The sequence below is a fragment of the Mesoplodon mirus genome (genome assembly GCF_964341445.2).
Source record: "Mesoplodon mirus genome assembly, chromosome: 8".
Taxonomy (NCBI): domain Eukaryota; kingdom Metazoa; phylum Chordata; class Mammalia; order Artiodactyla; family Ziphiidae; genus Mesoplodon; species Mesoplodon mirus.
The window spans coordinates 23636117-23654934 of record NC_138984.1 but is presented as its reverse complement, the minus strand read 5'-3'; the positions used below and the strand labels follow the sequence as shown (position 1 = coordinate 23654934).

Below are 18818 nucleotides of genomic sequence, written 5' to 3'. Positions count from 1 at the left end.
CCTAAATAAAATGTGAATTTTGTTTAAAAAAAATTGAACTAGAGATCACAAGAGCATCTTTTTAAAAAAAATAATCGCAAGTTTGAATGATACCTGGAATTAAAAATATGCTGTTATAAAAGTTCTTTGATTTGATCTTCAGAACAGCACTTTAAATTATACTGAGCAGAGCATATCATCCATATTTTCAAATAAAGGCAATGAATTTCACAAGTGTTAAATGTAAATGTGAAATGGCCTGTCCAAGGTCACGTAGGTAGTCTAGCAGAGCCAGAGCGAGAAGCCAACCACATCTTCTTGTTTCTACTCTCTCCACTTCCTATTTTGTGACACAAGAGGCATTAATTTCTTCCTGTTCCACCCTTTTCTAATGAAGCACATTAGCACATTTCTGTAAAAACAGGTAATTAGCATCAATCTGGAAGCTATAATATATTTAGTTCTCAAAACTGAAGTCATTTTTGACAGTAACAAACTCTAATATTTCTGAAGTTATGTGCTAAAGTCTGAAAAAGTCAATAATTTGTACAAAGAATATGGAAAAATAAGGAATAAAGCAATTACAGAAAATATAAAGTATTTATAAAAACAGATGATAATTCTTGCTTACTGTTTGTAAAGTATAAATTGGCTTGACCCAACCAAATTTGATATGATTTATTTGTAGGCTGTTCATAAGCTGCAAAAAACTCATGCTTATATAACATTTTTTGTGAAAAATAAATATAATTTTCAAGAAAAATGAGAAGAATGACACTACTTTATACCTTTGTAAAATCTCTTTAGTGTATGGCTTAATAGATTGTCATATTGACGGATGTTTTTATTTCCTTTTTTTTCAGCCTTAGCAGGGATATATTTATTTTAGTTTTTTTAAAGATCCACTGTGGTCTTTATTGATCTTCCATTTTCATATTTGATAGCATATTTTTTCTAAACTTAAAGTCTCATGTTTAGCAGAACAATTTTGAGGCTGCATTCTTTTCATTATTAGGACATCAAGAAATTAAGTTGCCTTTAAAATTCTATTTTGATTTCACCTTCATAATTTTAATATGTTGTGTTTTCATTTAGTTCTAATTATTTTTAAATATCCACTGTTATTTCTTCTTTGATATGTAAGTTATTTAAAACTGTATTAAAATTCACATATATACAGGTTTTAAAAATATATGATTTTGTTATTCATTTATAACAATTGAATTGTGATGAGAAAAATATAACCTCTATGATAACAAATATGTTCAGTTTGTTAAGACTTGCTTTATGGCTTTCTATATTGTCTGTTTTTATAAATGTTCCATATATACTTGAGAAGAATGTATAGTCACTAGTTATTTGGCAAAGGCTTTTATATACGGTCATTAAGGTTGTAATTTTTATTCCTTAAAAATTCCATATCTTTTTGAATTTTGAATTAGAAAATAAATTGAGAGAGGTGCATAAATCTTTCACTTTGACAATAGATTGGTCATTTTTGTTTTTATGGTGCTAACATTGTCACTTTTATCAGTTAAGATGCATCCAGTATTTTTATATAATTTAGTTTAAAAATCTTCCTAGGAGTGAAACATTTTATTTATTTACATAGGGACTATTTTTATCCCTAAAAACACATTTTTGCCCTAAGGTCTTTTTTGTCTGATATTAATAGATCTACTTCATCTTTTTTTCCCATTCCTTTTAGGCTAGGTATCTTTTTTTTTTTTTTTAACTTCTGACCTTTTTATGTCCTAAGGAGTTTAGTGTGCCTCATGTAAACAGTATGTAGCTGAACTTGTTCATTTTTAGCCAAACTGAAAAATCTTTGTCTTTTAACTTCCTGTTTAGGTCGTTTGTATTTACTGGTATTATTATGTTTCAATTTTTTTCTGTCTTTTCTTGTTTGTTTTCTATTCCTACCACTTATTCTAATGCTGTATTTCTCCTTTCTTGCTTTATTTTGGATATTAAAAAAAAAAGCCTATTTCTCATTTTTTGTACTGGTCTAGAAGTTATGTATTCTATTCTTGTTCTTTTAGTGGTTAACCTTAACATTTTACCATGCAGACTTAACTTCATAAAGTTTAAAATTTATCAATGTAGTATCTTCCACAGGAATATTATTGACAATATTACTGTTGTTTTCTTGTTTAAATTTCTTCAAGCACTATTGATGTTATATGTGTTTGGATATACTGACATGTTTACCAGATTCTTTGCTCACCCTTCCTTCATTTCAGATCTTCCTTCTAGGATCTGTTTTTTTTTTTTTGCCCCTTGAAATACGTTCTTAGTAGTTCCTATAGGGGAGAACTGCATTGTTTAGCTGAGGATATTTTTATTTTCCAGTCTTGAGAGAAACTTTTGATACTTCTAAAGTAACCTGATTTTCTCTTGGCTCTTTGAAGAAATTCCAGATCTGCCACTTACTAGCTCTGTGATACTGTTAAGTGTTTTGAAGATAATAAAGCTGCCCAAACTATTAGATCCTTGTGAGGATCAAATGTATATAATGTGCTTAGTAGAGTTTCTAGCATGTGTTAAGCACTATGTAAATAAATAACGTTTCCTTCTCTTTTTTTCTCTTCTCCTTATTTTTCTAATTACTTATATTGTTGCCTATGGTGCTCTGCAGTTGACTAAAATTTATCTAAGTGAAGATTTCTTTTTGTTTACACTGTTTATTCCACTTGGTATACATTTTTCTTCCAGAATCTGTGGTTCTACATCTTAAATTTCCAGTTTCTGTAAATAGTCAACTTTTAATTCTTTGAGTGTTGCCTGTATCCCATTTTATATCATTCTTTTCTGAGATGTTGACCAGGAAGATATATTCTTTTTTTCTATCATCCTTATTTTTAACTTATATACTGTCATGGACTGAATGTCTGTGTCCCCCCCTCCCCATCCCCTACCCAGATTCATATTTTGAGGCTATAACCCTCAATGTGATGTTATAATGTGGTATCTTTAGACAAATGTATTGTTCAGTTTTTAATATTAAAATGTAAAAATTTTAATGGCAAACATGCACAGATAAACAACAGCTGCAAAGCAAAGGACAATTTTTAATATCTACCTATTAGTAAAGGACTACCCTTATATAGTACTTTTTTAGTAATTTTTAAAATCTGCTAATTTGAAAAAGAAATAAATATCCTTGTATCACTTTAATGCGAACGTCTTCACTCTATAATCTGCTTTTCTGGCAACATCTTTGAGCCTTCCTCTCCAGTGGTTGCTGCTCATAAAAGTTTAATTCTCTCAGCATAAAAGTAAGCAAGTAAAAGCAAGCAAGCAAAATGCTTGTCTTGATGCAACTGCCATTACAGTCTTAGAAATTTGGGGCAACTTTTCTTCTTCATTTATAGCATCACTTCATTCATTCATATATTTATTCATTCTGAAAGCATTTAATGAGCACTTCAGTTGGTTAATCATAATGCTTGATGCTGTAGAAACAGAGAGAGGAAAACAGTTCCCCATCAAAAACACAGGGAAGGAGGCAGATAAGCAGTTCATTATATTCAGTGAGAGAAAAGTTACTAAGAGAACACATAGAAGGAGCAAACAATGCTGTAGGATGTGGAGAAGATGATGGCATTGAAATTTTCTTGCAGTTGGTATTTTACCAAAAAACCTAGATGTTTCTTTTCACGTCATGGACACCCACTCCCTTCTTAAACTTGTTTTTGGGTCCACCACTTGAAAGCCACTGCTTTTTTAACATCTACTAATGACTCAAATGGAAAATCTAATGACTCATTCTTAACCACCCAGCTCTTCAAAATCTTTCATCTCTCAAGATGTAGCTCCAAAGCCCTCTCATTTCTGATTCACATATTTCTTCATCATGCAAGCTGCACTCCTGCAGCATTTAATTAATACAAACATAAACAAAGCTGACCTACTGTTTTATATTGTATTACGTTTTTGTTGTTGTTGTTGTTGTTGTTTGCGATACACGGGCGTCTCACTGTTGTGGCCTCTCCCTCTGCGGAGCACAGGCTCCGGACACGCAGGCTCAGCAGCCATGGCTCACGGGCCCAGCCGCTCTGCGGCATGTGGGATCTTCCCGGACTGGGACACGAGCCCATGTCCCCTGCATTGGCAGGCGGACTCTCAACCATGCGCCACCAGGGAAGCCCTGTTTTACGTTTTTGAAATTGTCTTAGCCCACGTCTAAATTTTCATCATTCTGAGGCTATATCATCCACAGAGCCTAACATAGCCCTGAAATCAACGTATGTGTTAAAAAAGTGCTGTTTAGTGGATGAATCTGGAAGACTATAGAATTAATACAGAAACTGTGCAACAGCAGTGCTCTAATCAATTTGAATTACTAAACAATATAAGGAAGTATCAAATTGTGCAGACTCAAATAAGATAATAAGATTCAGGCATAAAAATATGTCCTTAAAAGTAAAAAGAACTCAAACACACACACAAGTTATTCACAGAATACAACCATTCATAAGAATAAATTAACTGCAAGTTGATTTTTTTAACAGATTACCTTTTTATGTTTTTGCAAATAGTGGCAACAAGTTGGCTACTTCAAGTGGTGACACTACAGTTAAATTATGGGACCTGTCTAAAGGCAATTGCATTTTGACCTTCGAAGGACACACCCATGCAGTATGGTCTTGCACGTGGCACTCCTGTGGTGATTTTGTGGCTTCCTCCTCATTGGATACAACTAGCAAAATCTGGGATGTTAATAGGTAAGAAGTACTTTGAACAATATTAGCACTCTATGTTGATAAATATACATGGATAAATTTTCCCTCAGTGGGAAATTAAAAGAAAAACGCTGTTAATTATAAAACTATAGATTATTACTTAAATAATCTCTGTGAAATCCATTTCTAATTCCATTAATCTCTGTTGATGTAATGAGTTCTTTCTAAATGTAGGTTCAAGATCAAGCCTATGTAATCAGATTAGAATTGCTTCATTGGGAAGCTGTTTGTTTTAAGCAAGATAGAGACAAAGACTTATTTTAAAAAATGAGTTAGGTTTTTAGTTCTCCCCTCCACAGGTCTGCTGTCTCTCTGGATTATCAAACCAACAATTCAGTAGGCATGAAGATGACAGAAATAATTGTTTGCTTTTCACTAAATTTTGATATATTATAACATTTCCCAAATTAAATGCTTCTTGGCAATTCACAAATTGTAAGAATTAATCCAATTTATGGTAAGCAAAGTCCTATACAATACCATATGCTTTGATCTTAATTCCAGACAGACAAATTTATTATATTTTTGCTATCAAAATACCTGTCATCCATGTATTTTTGGATGATTATTCCATCCTGTTAGGTATACAAATAAGATAAAAAGAGCTGGTATCAAATACCCTGATTGCTTCAGCTCACTAAGGGATTACAGATCATCAGTCAGATTTCTGATCATTTTAATATTTTAATCCATGCCCAGATTACAAATATAAGTGATAGTGACTCCTCAAAATTTATGTGAACAATTATCACTGAGCCATTGTAATTTATTTTGTAAGAGAAAGATGAACTTGCATTAAAGGTGGACACTATTGTTTTGGGGGTCATTGGTAAAACAAGTACCTTTAACAAAAGTTCCCCACTCTTCCTTGAATCGTGGATAACATATTTAGAAGAGAGAGCACGTAAGATGCTTACAGAAAAGTCAACAGGTTTCCTGGGAGGGTTCCTTGAAAGGGTATTCTCTGTTCTATCTGTAGTTTATCTCTTAAGGCCATGTGCCAGTCATTATGCTATTTTCTCTCAGTACCAAACTCACCCTTCTGTATCTTTTTTGTGATGCTGGAGCTGGAACTTCACAAACCACATTTTTGCTTTGCCATCTGACTCTCTATTAGGCTTTGGTAATAGTGGGCACCTGCAGGAGACCACAGGGATAGGGGAGGCAGAGGGGCCTGCTTCTTCCTGTTCCCTTCCTGTGGGCTGCTTATGGACTTGCGCTTCCAGTGGACATCCCCTAGCAGCACTTTACCTCAAAAGCATCAGTTTATTCTCATCATAGCAGCTGAATCCAGTTGACAGTTTTTTCAGTGCTTGCAGAAACAGCTGCATCATGCCGTCCATCATCAAAGACATTAATTCCGGCAAACAGGTGCCCCCTTCTCAGAGCTCCGTGTTCCCAACTCTGCATGGCCTCTTTTCCAAGATGAGAAACATCAGTACTAGCAATCACATGCCCCCTCCTCAGAGGGCTGATTTTCAGCTCCGTAGCGCCCCCACCGAGGTTTTACGTTTCAATAATGCCACTGCAGTCCCTTTGTACACTCAGTCCTATGGGTGGTAGATCTTTCCTGCGGTGGCTTTCTCCATGATACCTTAATGTTCTTGCTTTCTCTTTATACCCATCTAGCTAACAACTTTATGCATAGTTAACAAACCCATATATTAAATTCTTGCTGTTAAAATGTTAAGTGCAAGTTCTGTCTCCTGTCCAGACCTTGACAATTACAGAGCATTAATGGATAAATAGCATAATCCACTTGAGTTACAAAGATACAGATCAATGTTTGTCATATTCTGAATGAGAAAACATAGCTCTAAATAATACATTTTAAACCTATTTCTGTCTAAAATAGTGACAATTTAAGATATGTTTTAATACTCATGTGCGTACCATTTGGTTATATGGAATAATCAATCATGTAATTCCTAATTTTATTATGTTTCTATATTATGCAACTATATTTCATAAATATTTGTTATAATAGATTACTGGAATTTTTAAAAAACACTTTATTTTGAAGTATGATTGACATACAGAAAGCTGTGCATATTTAGTGTAAACAACTTGATGAGTTTGAAGATAAACATATACCCATGAAACCATTACAATCAATGCATAAACGTATCTATTGCCTCTAAAAGTTTCCTCCTGCCCTCTTTATTATTGTTATTTTTATAAGAACACTTAATATAAGATCTAGCCTATTAGAAAAATTTTAAGTATGCTAACAGTTCTGTTATCTATAGGTACTGTGCTGTACAGTAGATCTCTAGGACTTATATAAGTGAACTTTTAACATTTATCTAATTTTAATTTTTTATCACTTTTGGCTTAGATGAGTATTTTAATGGAAGACTGTGGTCCATTCTAAAATATATCTTCAAATGTCTTAATCATTCAGAGTGTTTAGATCAAACTGTGTTAAAAAAAAAAAAAGGATTCCCAGTAGACTCAGCCCTACTTAAAATAATTTCAAACACTTTGACTTGAAAGCTTTTCTCCATAACCCTGATATCTAAATACTGTCTTCCAATTGAGACCCAGTAGATATTGATATACCAGATCAAAATTGCTGCTGATTGATGCCAAATATCCTTTACATTTCAAATTTCCCATCAATGTCAGGAGCTCACCGTCATCATCAAAGACAAAGAAATTATACCAGTTTTGAAGCTGAGGTAGTGGATAAATATTGACAAATAGGGAGAGATTGATTGTTTCTTTGGTGACTATTGATAGACCTTTCAAAGTTATAATCAAAACACTGAGCTGTAACTTATGATTGCTCATGGATCCATACTGTGTAGATATGTCTAAAACTAGTGTCTTGCTTAAAATTTTATATGTCATTGGAACTGGCTTAGTGACTTAAGGGGAGAGGTTATTTGCCTTGGTAAGATGATGGTGGTAGAAACTGTGCTATGCTGGGTCATATACTCTTATATTGGAGCCACATAGTTTTGTTTTTTAATTTTGTATTATTTTTAATTTTTTTATTTATTTTGTTTATTTTTGGCTGTGTTGGGTCTTCGTTGCTGAGCACAGGATTTCTCTAGTTGTGGTGAGCGGGGGCTACTCTTCGTTGCAATGCGCAGGCTTCTCATTGTGGTGGCTTCTCTTGTTGCAGAGCACGGGCTCTAGGCACACGGGCTTCAGTAGTTGTGGTATGTGGGCTCACTAGTTGTGGCTCATGGGCTCTAGAGCACAGGCTCATTAGTTGTGGCACACAGGCTCAGTTGCTCCGTGGCATGTGGGATCTTCCCAGACCAGGGATCGAACCCCTGTCTCCTGCATTGGCAGGCAGACTCTTAACCACTGCGCCACCAGGGGAGCCCAATGCCAAAAAGTTTTTAATTAAAAAAAATATTGATAAACTCTGCTGTTCACCAGAGAAGGAAGAATTTAGACTATATTCTTTTTTTACAATTTACCCTTCCCTTTGAACCCCTAGCTCAGCCTTGAATATCCTTTGGCTTGTGTCATATCCCTAGCCCTACAACTCTTCCTGAAGTGGATATTACCTGCTAAGACCATTTAATTAGCTCCTCACCAGAAAATTGTATACCTGGAAATCATAATTGATGTAAAATATTCAGATAAAGACCCACGTTTACTAAATGCTAATAAGAATCTCTGAACAATATCTGTGGCATTCTTAGTCTGGATGCACTGACACTGTACAAGGTTCTATGAATAATTAAAAGTAGTACTTCAATGATCTTTTGAATAATCATTTATAAAAAAGTGGAAATTTACATGTGTTTTAATTTGTAATCATTGATTGCTACCTTAATTTTCAAATATATGCTTTAAAATCAGTCTTTTTTTAACATCTTTATTGGAGTATAATTGCTTTACAGTGGTGTGTTAGTTTCTGCTTTATAACAAAGTGAATCAGTTATACATATACTTATGTTCCCATATCTCTTCCCTCTTGCATCTCCCTCCCTCCCACCCTCCCTATCCCACCCCTCTAGGTGGTAACAAAGCACCGAGCTGATCTCCCTGTGCTATGTGGCTGCTTCCCACTAGCTATCTATTTTACATTTTGTAGTGTATATATGTCCATGCCACTCTCTTACTTCGTCCCAGCTTACCCTTTCCCCTCCCTGTGTCCTCAAGTCCATTCTCTACATCTGCATCTTTATTCCTGTCCTGCCCCTAGTTTCTTCAGAACCATTTAAAAATCAGTCTTAAAGCACACACAAACACACATACACACACCATTGTATCTTAAGTAGAGAATTCTTGATGCATGGCAATTTGGTTACATAAATAATAGAGAAAATCAACACATACACATGAAGAAAGTGCTTTCCCTGTTCCCATCCACATTCAAATTATAATTTAATTGTCTTACTCTACATAAATCTATAAAGTGATGAAAATTAGATAGGAAACTCAGAAAATGTCTCAGTCGACTATAAAAATTGTGTTTCTTTAAAGCATAAGATTATCAGTAAATATTCATGAAATGAATTCCCAGTGTTGGGCTGTGTTATAGACATTAGAAAATTCTAAGACTCCATTACTGCCCTCAGTGAGATTACAAGTAATTTAAAAATGCAGCAATTTTGGACTTCCCTGGTGGCGCAGTAGTTGAGAGTCCGCCTGCTGTTGCAGGGGACACGGGTTTGTGCCCTGGTCCGGGAAGATCCCACATGCCGCGGAGCGGCTGGGCCTGTGAGCCATGGCCGCTGAGCCTGTGTGTCCGGAGCCTGTGCTACACAATGGGAGAGGCCACAACAGTGAAAGGCCCGCGTACTGCAAATAAAATAAAATAAAATAAAATGCAGCAATTTTGAAACAGAACGTGCAGTGCATCTGAAGTTTATAATATAAGATAAGATATTCTGGTTGGCCCGTGGATGCTTTTCTCCCCAAGGTAGTTGGGTATTTGTATGAGTGCCTATATCACACTGTATCTCTGAGGTTTGGAACACAGACCGTGTGCCTGTACTTAGCTTGTAGTTTGAGGGGAAAGGATTTGAAACAAGCAAAATGTTACCCAGTGTAGCTGCCCCCAGTGCTTTTAACACAATATTACAAAGGCAAGAATTGAGTGGTTTGTAACAAGGATGGAAGGAAACAGAGTGCTTTGTAAAATTCAGCTTCTGGACGCTAAACAATGGGAAGTAAATCTGCTGCCCTTATATCCAGGTGTATTGTTTCAGATGACTTGAAGATTATGTTTGAGAGAAAAATAAAGGTTTAAGAACTATGTTTAGAAAAGTAATTTGTCGTTACCGCTGCATTCCATTCACTGGAAGCGAATATATCAGAAAACTTACCTCGTTTTTGAGAGAACTATATTGGCAAGGAAACCATGAGCCTATCCTCAATAACCTCCTGACTCTTCAAACTGTAAAACAGTCCTCAGGACCCTGAACTTACGTTCAAAGGAAGGGGACTGCTAGTGTTATATAGTTTGGAAGGTAGTCACAGACAATAGCGCCCACTTTAGATGAGGTAATAGAGGAAAACGGACAAGGAAAAACCTTGGCCATGGAACAAAGCCAGAGACCACAAAGAATAATAAGCAGAGGAGCTCCTCTTAGTGAGAGAGGCATGATTCAATCAAAAACCTTCAGTACAATGGCAAAGTTTTTCACGATGCCTGCCCAGGATTCTGTCACTCTTTGGGCTAGTGACTCTTGTGTATTTCCCATTTTTTCCTACTTTCTGTACTGGAGTTCGTATTGCAGTATTGTGCCCTGCTTCATCATTGTGCATTTTATCTGTGATAGTAGAGAAGGCAGAAAACTTGTCTTTTATTTGGTTGGTCACTAGAACACAAGAGACACCTTTCAACCCAGTGGAGCAGATTGTGCATCATGCAGAGATCATGAACTGCGAGATACAAGCAGTAAATGAGTGAGAATTTGTGTTGTCTCCTTTTTTGCGGGGATGGGTGGGTGGGTGGGTATAACTGAATACCGTACATGTGAAAAGAAGAACGGCACAGATATTTGGTGCACAAAAGGCCAAACTGTGGCAGAGACTGCTAGCTGTTCACCAGAGCTCACTTTCTCCTTCTTCCATGTGAATTGGACACCTGGCTTTCTATCTAAGTGGTGTTTCTCAGCCTCGCTTTAAGTTAAGTGTGGTTACGTCACTAAGTTCTCTGTAATAGAATATAGGTTGAAATGATATGCACCATTTCTATATTCTTTCTCCCATGTGGTGGGATGGGATATTAATGACCATAACCAGAGTAACCTTAGAAACCAATCGTTGAAAATGACAGTGTGATCATCAGCCTGCTTGATGTAAAGCCACCCCCAGTCCCTACCTCCAGTTCACCTGCAGCGTTCTCTGGACTAGTCAGAAATAAGAAAATAAATTTCTATTTTATTTGAAAAGTTATATTCCCACCCTGTTTGTTGTAGTACTTTGATCTGCCCGTTCCAGTTAAATGGCCATTCAACTGCTTTTTTTCCCCTTGCCCCTTCTTACTTCTCATCCTTGACATCTGTTGCAATACTGTTGGAGCCTATTAAGTCCTATTTGCCATTAGCAATATCTGTAAGTCAAATAACTGGTTTGCAGGGAAGTTAATGCCTATAAAAGTAGCTGTTAAAATGCAAGTACAGTAAATTAGTGCCTCCATTAGTGGAAAGCTGATTCAATAATAATGATTTCATTTAAACAATAGAAAAAATACTAAGGACTTCAATTTCATAGCAGCATTGACTGTACTTACTGATGAAAATCAGTTTTGCTGATTGAAGTCAGGCTGATAGGATACAAAATAGTACCCACTTTGTGGTTAATCTTATACGTTTGTTTTTTCAAAAATTATTTATAGACCCAACAGATATACATTGGATACTTTGTTATGTGCATTGCTCTAGTCACTAAGCTCTATCAGTGAACAAAATAGACAAAAACTCCTGTACTCATGTAGATGACATTCTATTGCAAGGCAGAAAATAAGGCAAATTAAAAATAATAATAATAAACTATTATATATAGTATTTGGGGGTGTTAAGTTTGGTAGAGAAAAAATAAAATATGAAAAGTGGAAAGGAATGGTGGGCATAGGAAGGAATTGCAATTTTAAACAGGATGGTCAGGGAAATTCTCACTGTGAAGTTGATATTTGGGTAATCTGAAGTAAGTGAGGCAGTAAACCAAGACAATATCTAGGATAAGAGCATTCCAAGCTTTTCTGAGCAGTGAGCTCCGCTATGGTGGTAGCAGGACTTATATGACTAAGGAACAACAAGAAGGCCAGTGTGACTGGAGTAGACAAGTGAATAGTAGAGATAAGGCAGTTAAACGTGTATGCGGCACATAACACACAGCCTTCTGGCCCATTTGAATGTCTTTGACCTTTATTCTCAATGAGATGGGAAAACACTGTAGAGTTTTGAGCAGAAGAGTCACATAATCTGTTTTATACTCTAACAAGGTGACTCTGGTTACTGTTTTTAGATTAAACTGTGACAGAGGAGGGCTGGGGAGACAAGGGTAAAAGCAGGAAGAGCAGCTGGGAGGATATTGCAACCATCCAGCCAAAAGACAGTGAAGGTTTGAGCCATGATGGGAACAGTGACGGTAATGAGAATTGTTTGTATTTGGGATAGATTTGGAAGATGAAGACATTAGGAATTGCTGAGGCATTATGAGTTATGAGAGAAGGAGAAAGCAAATCACCTGTTATATTTTGAGACACCTGGAAGGCATAAAGCTCATTCTCTTTATACTGGAACACCAATGTGAACTTTATAAAAAAGCTTTTCCAACCAGATTCATCAACTGGCATTCCAGAAAATGCTGTAGAGTGAGGGATGCCTTCTTATTGTTCATCTAACAGGTGATGTCCATTGAAGAGAACTGAGTGTTCCTTCCTGCCCACCAACATTGCTTCCTTTTTAATTTAATAATTCATTGGGCACTATAACCCCCAGCCTGGATGAGATGAGAGAAACAGAATGCTATAACTAAAGGGAACAGTTAAAATTAAGAAAAAGGAAATGTAAAATATTAAGATTCTCTTAATGGTGAGTTATCCTCTTTTAATAGTAGGTACTATTAATTTCTTTGGTCAGATAGTGTACCAACGTGAACTCCAAATTGTGAGAAATTTATTTCTTTACTACAAAATTAGTAATGATGAGATAGAACCAAATAAGTTACAAAAAGGGAGGTTAGTATTTATAATATATTTTGTTAATAATATATGTCATGTCCTTTATGATACATATGCAAAATTGGATATATTAGAGATGAAGGACATATTGTACGATATTAATGGTTTTAAAACATAGCAATGTAGGAAGTATTAAGACTCAAGGGCATGGATTATTGGTACATTAATACCTGTCTTGTATTGTAAAACCCCCCCAGCTTGCCTTCTTATACTTGAAAAGGCACCCAAGGTATATATTAATAGACTGCTAGAGCAATGCTTGAAACATAATTATGTTATATTAAAAGACATGGTAGCATTCTAAAATTCACCTGTTGTGATCAATTTATCCTGTTCCATGGATAATATATCAATTATTACATCTTCTTGGATTTCCATTTATATTCAAATGAATAATTTTCTCTTGAAATACAGGCTTTAAGTGATAGCTGAGTATTATTGAATATAAATACATAGATAAACACAAAAATGATAAAAATGAAAATAGCATATTATTTTCACTGTCATGTTCCTACCAAAACAGTGCATAATTAATAAACACTATTAAAGAAATGTATACTTATGACGAAAAATATATTAAAGCTAAAGTGCAGATTTCATTTAGCAAGTTATACGTTGATTGGTGAGAGAGCTTCTTGATTTTTCAATGTGGCTTTGTGTGTTTGCATGAAGAATGCTTCAAGCAGCAGTGTCCACTTCAGTAAACTTGATGTGAGCATTCTTTTACATCAGTACATAGAAATTGATCAATGAAAGAGATAGGTGTCATTACAAATTTATCATTTACCTCTTTACATTTATAAAACAAACACTATTTCATATAAATGAGTTATATAATTTGTATCTAACTTTCACTAAATAAGATACACCTTCTGTTTGTTATTTTGCAAACTAACTGAATTAATTATTAGAAATAATTTGGATGAGTACAGATGAAACTAAAGGTGCTCTAAGGAGTGAATGTATGTGTTTTACAACATGATATATTATTACTCTACTAGCACCAATCAAAGCAAACACTTTGACATATAAAAGATGCAACACTCCTTCTCCACACCTGCACACAAGAATCTAGTCAATAGATGAGTCTTAGTCCTCCTCAGTAATAGTGACTAAAAGGGTTTGATGTATTTCCTCATTCATACATGTTAAAAAGATATATGGGCATAGTACACATAAGGTAAAAAACTAAAATCACATATATTTGTATATTTAAGGTTTGATCATATGTATAGTATGCTTACACGTGTTTGTGTGTGTATATCCAAATGTTGATGTATATATGTATACTAGTATTAAAATGGTGCATAAATGTTTGACTATCTCAAATATTTTAAATATCATCTAATCTAAATTGCATTTGTTTATTTATTTATTTACTTACTTACTTACTTACTTATGCTTTCTATATGACTCCAAAACCCAATTTGTTTCAAAACCATTTATTGGAGACAGAAAATACTAAGTATTACCATGTCCCTGAAATATTGTTTTGGAATTACTGAAATGGTTTTCATTTAAAGAAAATTCTAAGTTTTGATTCAGTTGTTATCGAAATGAATTTGATGTCCAAGTGCATCATATCAAAAGATGTAAACTGATATAAAAATAGCAAACAATAAAAATTTAGGTAGAATTAAACTGCTTTCTTATATAAAACTATGTTGTGAGATGGGAAATACTTCCTATTTAGGTAATAAAATTGAATTCGTTCTCTTAAAACACTAGGGACATTTCTTCATAGAAATTTTAAACATTGTTTCTTCACAGTATCTGGCATGAGTTTGTACAAAATATTAATGTGTATCAATAAGAGCAGAACTTGTTAATGTGTGTCCCGGGTAGGAAATGAACCAGACCTTCTTCAGTCAAGGAACATGAAATGATTATTCCCTGGTCTGGCCTTAGGTTACCTCTTAACCTAGAATAGATCCTGCAGGAAGCATTGCCTCTGGCAGGATTTCACCTTCTAGAAAAGTCATCTCTTCTGGTTTGGCCCATAATTTCTTGAATCATTTAGTAGATTTGCCCATGGAATTATTACAAATTGCTTTCTATCTTTAAAATTGATTATTCATTTATTCAATTTTTACCAATCACTCAGCAACTCTTATCCCTGGAGTTAGGGATACAGCACTGAATTGGACAAACAAAGCCTAGCCCTAGTGGAGCTTACAGTATAGAAGAAGGTGTTGCAGGTTTTCTACAATTTATAAATTATTAGACGAGTTCTCTAACCTGGCCATTGATCACAATATTAGTTCCTTACCTCTAGAGATGCAAAGCAACAATCACTGAGGGTGACTGACTTTCTGAGATGCTGTGAGTGCGTACTAGTTCTCCATTCTTGGAAATAAGTAGAACCATCAGGGTAATAAGCCACCAACGATGTGGATATTAAAAATGGTGCTGAGTCTGTCGTCTTTCCAAAGATAATTTTCTCATTGGTATTTGAGTATTATCAGTAGCCTGTAGGTATCAGTCACACATAAACCATCCAATTAGGATAGTTTAGAGCAGTTTTCCCATGAAGAATGAACTTTCCTGTGATGGTTCCATTTCAGTTTGGTTTCGGGTTATGGTGTCAGTTTGTTTTTGCTTTGCATAAGGAAGAATATGGTGGATTTTAGGATAATATGCATTAGCAATAAACAGTCTAAAATGCTATTCAGTAATAACAAATAGAAATAATTATACTAAGATGTGTCTGTTATATCCTACCCTGCTTATGTTTAATTTTTTTACTTCTGGTTAGAAAGATGCATACCTATATTATGTGATTTCCTAAGTATACAGACAGATACAAAGAGATCCAAAACTTGTTTTTTCTTATGCTAAGTAATTCAGGACCTTTAAAAACTAAAAATGTCAAATGAGTTAATTATAGTAATTGTATGTGTTATTGTCTGAATACATGTCCAAGTAAAATTTTCTTACCCTTAAATTTAAGACTTAAAGTTACTGTTGGAAATTCATGGTGATTATCTAAATATGTATCCTAAAAGGTGCAGTGTTTTAGCCTAGAAACACAAGAGATATCTTTATGTGAAGCCATGGCTGCTATAAAAGAAAGTGGACATTTGACATTTTTTTCTTGATTATCTTTGATCCAATGTCTGACAAGTTTATAAAAGCATCTGATGCTTCCAATTTTAGAGGTGTTATATAATTCATTTCATTGTCTATTTCTATAGTTATCATGTGACAAATTAAATGCACTTTTTTAGAGAATATTAATGTCAGTATCTCCAGAGTAAATTTAACTTTACTTTGAACTTTGCTTCACTATTACACAAGTACAAATTAATATATCATAGGTATATGCAAACCTGTAACAATAAATTATATATCTACACCTCAAAGGTACTGCCTATGTACTTAATATTCATCATGGATTGTAAATCTCTTACACAAATAACATTAACCAGCAAATATGTGGTAATTATGTATGTAGCCACCTCTATTCCTTGCTCTCATTTCCTCTTAATCATATCTAAGCAGACGATGATGTCTTAGACTTGAAGCTTTCAGTGATAGCTCCCAACAATGAATGAGTTCTTCATTATCTGAGTTCTCATGGCTCTTACTACCTATGTTCATAACCCTATCACTAAACTCTATCTAAGAACCCAGTCCCCAAGCTGGAATTGACTGTCTTCCCTTAAGAGGCTATTGGGATTAATCCCATATGACTGAGAGTCTTGTTTATTTGGATCGCCTCAATAAAAACAGCCATTATATTCTAGTTATTGTCCATATATCCACAAATCATCCTTGGTTTCTCACTCATCTCTGATCTCCCTTCCACTGTATGCTTTGGAATCCACTGCCTGTTGTCAGCAAAATATTTTATATCCTCCATCTCTTCATTGTACTCTTTATCTTTTTACTTAAACTGGTCTCCCTTAAGGAGAGACGGAATTCCTTTTCTAATGGATCCTGTAACTACCTCCCCTTAATTCTTTCCAAAAGATCTACAACTCATAATAAATAGTGATCACTAGACCCTGTCTTTGAGGTACATACCTAAAATGTGTTTGAATTTTATACACATTTATCATATATATATGATATGCAAAAGTTAAATTTTTCTGGAATACTGACACAAATTTTCCCACCACTGGACCTGGAAGTTTGTTCACTGATCTGTTCCCAGTACTCAAACAGAGCTTGGAACATACTGGGAAAGTAATAAACTTTTTTTTTTTTTTTTTTTTTTTGCGGTACGCGGGCCTCTCACTGTTGTGGCCTCTCTCGTTGCAGAGCACAGGCTCCGGAAACACAGGCTCAGCAGCCATGGCTCACAGGCCCAGCCGCTCTGCGGCATGTGGGATCCTTCCGGACCGGGGCACGAACCCGTGTCCCCTGCATTGGCAGGTGGACTCTCAACCACTGCGCCACCAGGGAAGCCCATAATAAACATTTTTTAAATTAATGTATAAATTAATGGTTTACATCCCCTCCATGCTCTTCACTGTCACTTCTAGATCACTTTCTCTCCTCCCACCTCCTCACAAACCACAGAAGCACATGCTTTGGAACTGTACCATTAGCCACTCCTTCACTGTATGGTCATACCCATTACGTTTGAAATGATTTATCACATGGCTTACTGTGTTCATGGAGTGCAATATCGGTATCCAAGCAGAAAATGCATCTAACACCTTGGACTTCCAGTTTCTTCACCTCCTTACTTCCAACAACTTTCAAATCTCGATTTTAGGTTTTATGCTCTGTGCATACCATTCCCCACCCCGCTTCCCTGGCTTGTATCCTCTAATACCACCTGCTCCAACAATTCTTTGATTCCAGACATATTGATAACTTATTGTCTCCACTGTTTTTTCTCTTGCCCTGATAACAGCCTTCCTGTTTCTCCCTTCTTACCCAGAGTGACATCCAAGGTCCATCACAGTGGTCTGCCCTTCCCACACAGCTGCAAATCCCTTGGTCTTCTCTTCCTCTGCATTTTTTGCCTGTCAACATCCCAACTCTATTTAAACCAGTTCTCTGCCTACTCTCTACCTACACCTGGTCAGCTGAGCATGGATAGGAAACACACACAGAAAGGCAAGTGCGCACGCACGCACACACACACACCAGAATCATGATGACTGGTCTCACTTTATATTTATAACCTCAACTCACAAGTTGAATCCTACCACATTTCCTCTGTCAATTAACTTTCTACCATAAAAAAAATGAATGTTTCATTCATTTCTCCTTTATCTTTAAATCCCTAACACCCTCCCTACTCCTTTTCCCCCCGTGTTCAAGCCTCTTTTTCAAGCTTCTGCTTGCAACTGTCCCATTGACCAAAGCAAGTCACATGGCCAAGACCAGGATCAGTGTAAGAAGTGACTACACAAAAGTGTGCATTTAGGGAGAGGAATAATGGCAACCAGTTTTCAAACAATATATCCTCTTTCTACCCCCATATTTCTCTCATAATCATCACCTTGCAAATGTGAATGTAGTATTAAAGTTGTATTTTAGCTCTATTTTATATTATAGAATTCATGCTTCTTCAGTTGACCTAGATACTTAAATAGACTTTTATGATCATTCTTAGAAGAAAATGGAGTCTAACTTCTTGTCTCAATTCTTAAAAATAGATTGTTGGAGAAATTCTTATAAATAGGTTATTGGAGTAATTTTAGAGTATCATTGCTTCTCTGCTCCATAAATTTTAGATGATCCCTATTACTCTTTTATACCTTTTTATTTTGAATTAGTTTAATTACCCAGAATAAATTAAAGAATGAACAGCTTTCATGTACTCTTCACCCAGATTCCCCCAATGATAATATCCGACTATTGTATATTATCAAAACTAAGAAACTGACATTGGTACAGTATTAGTAACACAAGCACAGACTTTAGTCAAATCTCACCAGTCTCTCCTACATGCATTTTCATGTGTGTGTGTGTGTGTG

The 18818-nt window shown here is 35.4% G+C and overlaps 1 protein-coding gene across 1 annotated transcript in view; it reads left to right on the top strand.

The window, feature by feature from the left end:
• The window catches only part of SPAG16 (sperm associated antigen 16), an 850722-nt gene that overhangs the window by 448415 nt on the left and 383489 nt on the right, over positions 1-18818 (top strand). The window contains exon 12 of the mRNA XM_082631278.1: positions 4521-4706. Within this exon, the coding sequence (XP_082487404.1) occupies positions 4521-4706 (186 nt within the window). The remainder of the gene's footprint in view (positions 1-4520; positions 4707-18818) is intronic.